Source organism: Curcuma longa, unplaced genomic scaffold (assembly GCF_044706935.1).
Source record: "Curcuma longa cultivar G26 ecotype Majalengka, Jawa Barat unplaced genomic scaffold, ITB_CL_G26_1.1 contig_25242, whole genome shotgun sequence".
Taxonomy (NCBI): domain Eukaryota; kingdom Viridiplantae; phylum Streptophyta; class Magnoliopsida; order Zingiberales; family Zingiberaceae; genus Curcuma; species Curcuma longa.
In genome coordinates, this window is record NW_027432694.1 from 1 (window position 1) to 5,710 (window position 5,710).

At 38.1% G+C, this 5,710-nt stretch overlaps 1 protein-coding gene across 1 annotated transcript; it reads left to right on the forward strand.

Moving 5' to 3' along the window:
* Positions 1-357: 357 nt before the first annotated feature.
* LOC141818539 (uncharacterized) lies at positions 358-3,979 on the forward strand (the record flags this gene model as incomplete). The annotated part of the gene is made up of 5 exons (XM_074706023.1): positions 358-444; positions 619-765; positions 3,116-3,142; positions 3,419-3,514; positions 3,656-3,979. Coding segments are annotated over 5 exons (558 nt in total), but the record flags the coding sequence as incomplete, so codon positions are not given.
* Positions 3,980-5,710: the final 1,731 nt, after the last annotated feature.

The window sequence follows — 5,710 nt, forward strand, 5'->3', positions numbered from 1 at the left end:
GAATTTGAATGAGCGACTTAAAATTGTAAAATCAGTCATAAAGTTGCACGTATGTGTAGATTGCTTTGTACACTATGCCATATTTTTTTAATAACTCTGACCAGTAGCTCATTTTTTTCTGTCTGTCTATTTAGGATCTGTCAAAAACCATCTTTCCATTTTGAAATTTTGGAAAGACATGTCCTATACACCCTATACTTTTGTCTATTTTGAGTATAGGATTTTGATGGCTTTTTCGTGTAAGTTAAAGATCCTTAAGTAGCTACTCTATCTCTTTGGACTAAAGTAATTTTATTTTGCGAAATATGTTGAGTAACTTGACAACTCATGAGAGTTTCTCATGTTTCATGCATATAGATCTATTTTTATGGCGGAGTTAAGAATCTGGTGCTTGATACCATTGGGCACATTTCGAGTCAGAAATATCACAACAGAGTAATTCAGGTTAAGGTTTTTGTTTATTCACCCATTAACATTGTTCCTAGCACCCTTCTATCTCTAGTAGGGACACCAATGAATGTTCTTTCAAATAAATCACAGTTACTCTTTTAATGGCCATACTAGTCCATTTTATCTCTTCTAACTTGGTTGTATGTCATATTCTGATATGTAGTGCAGCATGAAGCTGGGCATTTCTTAATAGCCTATTTGCTTGGAGTGCTTCCTAAGGGATACACATTAACAAGTTGGGAGGCTTTGATCAAGGAAAACTCGCTCAATGTTCAAGCTGGAACTGCTTTTGTGGATTTTGAGTTTCTTGAAGAAGTAAGTCATCTTTCCTGGTTCTTTCTTGTCGAATGTGTTTATTTCCTGCTTAATTTTGCAAGGATTCTTCTCATATCGAGCCTTCTGTATATTCATTTTCACTTGAGCCTTCAATTTATTGGAAATAAACTAAGTGTTAATTCACATTCTTTGAGCTAAAAGCCTTGATGTTATCAGCATAGAGCATGTTCAGAAGTCTTTGATGTTATTGGCATAGAGAAGTTCAGAAGTCTTGTGTTAGACCCCTAACTTGGTGGCACAGCTGGACATAAGGATTGGGGCGCTGCTCCTTTGATCCAGCCTAATGGGCATGTGCGCAAGGTATGCCAAGCAGCGGTAGAGCGTAGGGGCGCCAAGCAGCATCAAGAGTTGGGGCATGTGCGGAAGGCATGCCAAGTTGCGGCAGAGCGCAGGGGCACCAAGTAGCGACAAGAGTTGGTGTATGTGCGCAAGACATGCCATGTTGCGGTAAAGCGCAGGGGTGCCAAGCGGCGACAAGAGTTGGGGCATGTGCGCAAGGCATGCCAAGTTGCGGCAGAGCGCAGGGGCGCCAAGAGTTGGGGCATGTGCGCAAGGCATGCCAAGCAATGACAAGAGTTGTAGCAGTGCGCGGGGCGCCAAGCAGCAACAAGATTCGTGGCAGTGCATGGGGGCGCCAAGTAGCGCGCGGGGGTTGTCGAAGGCCAAGTCGAGTAGGAGGCAAACTTGGATTATAACGAATAGATGCGAGGATGGAACGTGCCAAGTCTGAGCATTTAGTCAAGTGGGCTTGCTGGAACGTGAGCCAGGACATGCAATGGGGCGCATGCCATGTGGCACGATGGATTTGCGTTAGCGTGCGGGGGCTGTCGAACCTAATTTACACAGGAGGCAGACTTGGAGCATGGCAAGGGGATGCTGCGAGGATAGTACGTGCTAAGTCCGAGCATTTAGCCAAGCGGGCTTGCGGAAAGATGCAAGCTAGGACATGCGACGGGACACATGCCATGCGGCACGACGATTGGAGCAGCAGGGGCTGTTTTGCCTAAGTCCGCAGTGTAGGACTTTGGCCAAGCATATGGTGTGCAGGCTAACGTTTGACATGGTGCCAAATCAGCAAGTGATGTGGACAAGCGGTTGTGCCATGTAAGCAAGGGTGGTTATTGTAACTACCTTGTAACTATCGTAACTTCCATTGTAACCTCTACCTATGCATGATAAATAGGCAAGGAGGGGGCATTGGCAAGGGTGTGCCATTGGGGTGCCAAAGGGTGCATGAGGAATTGAGTGCAATTCTTGTGTGCCATTCTTGCGAGCAATTCAAGGGGAATTGTGAGCAATTCAAGAGTGTGCCATTCTTGTGAGCAGTTCAAGGGGAATTGTGAGTAATTCAAGAGGGTGCTATTCTTGTGGCCAATTCATAGGGAATTGGTAGGCAATTCTTGAAGATTTGGTGGACAATTCTTGAGGAATCGGTGAGATCAAATCTGTACGGTAACTTGTATTCCTTTGTTATTATTGTGAATAATAAAGGTTGGGAAGTTTTCCTGTACATTGTGTGTTGCTTGCTTGTGGCTTTTGTTTGTCACATCTGCGAAAGACATTTGCTTGTGCGTTGGTGTGCTTTTGGAGGCTGAGTCAAGTGTGGGACTTGATTGCCGCGCAGGGAGTTTTTGAAGGCAAAAATTGACCCAGTGACTGTTAATTCACATTCTTTGAGCTAAAAGCCTTGATGTTATCAGCTTTTAATTCATATTGAATTAACAGCCTTGTGACTGTTAATTCATATTGATACTGAATAGACTATCCGCTTGCAGTTTCTCCTTGTTTGTCAATGTAATTACAGTGCAAGTGATCCTAATTTCCTTGCAGCATCCCTACTGATTGATGTTTGTTTTATTTTCAAGGATTTTCTTTGTATGTAGCATGTTCCAGAATCCTAATAGAAGAGTATCTACCGAAAATTGACGGATTGTTATTTGGCTACTGTTATAAATTATCCCCAAACTGAACGCTACCATTCTTTTCTTAAATCTATAATATTGTCAAGCTCTTCCATATTATACCCTAGGTTTCAAGATCAAATTTTCTGAAAATCCGAATTACAGAATCAATATTACTAAGCATGTTCTCATGCACATCTATATTTTTTAAGATGATAAAATAAATTTTTTATCCGTATTCTATAGTTTTCTGGCACTTCAGAAGGTGATTTATCCATCACAATTTAGCGTTGCCTCTTTCTCACTGCACCTACCTCTTCTATAAAAGCACCAAATCATTTAGCTATGCAGCCTACTATAATGGTTTATTGTTTTAATATCTTGCCATAAGTTTATGCAGCCTAACTATGTTGTTCTGTCTTCTGCAGATAAATGCGGGAAAGCTATCAGCAAAGGTGAGGCACTAGTTTTTGTTCTGCCTCACCCGAATGCAATAACCTTTTCACTTTCCTGAATTGATCTTATTTCGGCAAAACTGATTTTGTTTTTCCTTTCTCGTGCATTCACAACATTGAGACATTTCCTAATTCATCCTTGTTATGATATTGGTTATGTCAGAATATTTTGAAATAGTAGTTTCTTATCCATTCAGATTGCTCGAGCATCCTAGTCATCTCTTATTTTCCTGATACATTTTGTTACTCTTTCATTAACCTCTATATTTAAAGCAGATGCTTAATAGATTCTCATGCATAGCACTGGCAGGAGTAGCTACAGAGTACCTCCTATTTGGGTATGCTGAAGGTGGTCTTGCTGACATTGATAAGGTTGGCCTCCACCTTAAGCTTTTGACCTTTTCTTTTAAATTTATATATATAAAGGCCAATTTGAATTGGGTTTTCTTAACCTCGACTCAAAACTAATGTTTTTGGTTTACTTGTATTTTTCTCATAACGTTGGAAGTATAGTTGGATAAATTGCTCAAGAGCTTGGGTTTCACCCAGAGGAAAGCAGATTCCCAAGTTAGATGGTCTGTGCTGAATACTGTTCTTTTACTCCGTCGCCATGAAAAAGTTAGATCACAGCTTGCTGAGGCTATGGCTTTGGGGAAATCAGTTGGCTCTTGCATTGATATAATTGAAAGTTTCATTAATTGTGATGATATTTGACATACAATACAATATTTTCCTTGGTTATTGTTAGTCATGATATTGCTAAAAATTCAGTAACATGGATACAAGGCCAATGTCGTCCATTTTAAATATTTGAGACTGTAGGATGGTTGTTTCAGTTTGTTCTCCAGATTCTGATTGTTATCTCAGATTTAGCATATATTTCAGTTTTACTTGCCTCTTGGCATTGGGTATGTTTACCTTCTCGAACGGTATTCTTTTCAGTAAAAAATAGAATTTGTTACACGATTGATTTTATGATTATTTATGAGAAAATAAATTGAGAATTTGTAGTTGGTTATGATGGAGGAGGGTATTATTTTAATTTTGTTGAGATTTAATTATTGTCTATTTTAGTAATTTTGTTTTCTCATAATCAATTCAATTATATTTTGATGATATTCTCAAACGGTATTATTGGCATTAAAGGATGTAACTTAGAACTTTGTAATGGTGGTGGATCTACACTTATTATCGCACTCTTTGGAGAAAAGAATCATTGAACATATGACTTTATAGAAAAAATGATAAATTTCAATCAATCTTATGGACTCAATTCTTGGGGTGGCTAGTCCGGTCTCATGGAAGTTTTCCACCGACTACTAGGTAAATCGGGAAGTGTATATGGTGGTCAATTTAGATGTCTAGTATTCTTTGATTGCGTTTTTCATTTAGAATTTTTTTTTTTATAAATACGTCGTAGTTAGGAATCGAACCATGGGTTTCTGGATCACAACCCGAATAATCTACCGTTATACTATTGCTACGGGGACAACATCTGACTCCATAGAGCTCTGACTCCATAGAGCTTGGCTCTAGGATTGAATTGCAGCCCTAGGATCAATATTTTGCAGTTCTTTTGGATTTTGCAATGTCACACATCAAATGAGTCAGACTAACCTCTAACTAAAGCTGGATCGTGCGAGCCATGGCCCAAGCCTTAAAATAGATTGGATTACACAAGTTAGCTCGAGTCAGTTCAACTGTGGATGCTGTAAACAAGTTCACAAATCTGAGCTCAATCTAATCTCTACAATGAATGGTGATGGTAGAAGTTCATCTAACATTTATTAATTATTTATTATGTATTATATTGTCAAAGGGGGTGTAGCTCAGAGCGAGCGCACGGGATTCGATTCTCCGCACTTCCATTATTGTTGTATTTAGCCCTTTTCTTATATGTATATTTTTATTAAAACAAAATAAAAAAACATAACAATTAATGAATAGAGCTGTTAATTTGGATTAGATCTGTTGGTCCACTCTATCAAACAATTTAAACAGATTGAATTAAAATTTTATCAACTCATTTTAAAGTAGATTCAGATGAATTAACTTGCTTAGGCTCACAATCCACATAGGTTAGTCCGTAAGTCATATGAGTTGATTTACAAATTGAAAATTTTTTATTTTTTTCTTCAAAATTTAAAATTAAAAAAAATTAAATGAATTAATGGACTTGATCTGTCTAAATTGCAATGTAAATTTAAAATTTTCAATTTAACTCATCTAAATTATAATCTAAATTTAAAAATTTTAATATTTTCTATATATTTTTTTTAATTTTTTATAGGCCCGTGAGTTGACTCATCTAACCCGCAACCCACCTTAAATTGGATTAGATTGAAAATTTTTCAACCTATCAAATTGATGGACCAACCCGTCCTGCCTCATCGTATAACAGGTTTCTGACGAATTAATCCGTCCCATTATGAATTAACTCATTTGACAGCTCCATTAATGAATGCGACCTGTTTAATTCCAGATGTTCTATTCATTTCTTTATTTTGCTTTCAATTTGTGATGTTTGTTTGTTATGGTGCTATTTGTGTGGCCATAGGCTGGAGCTCA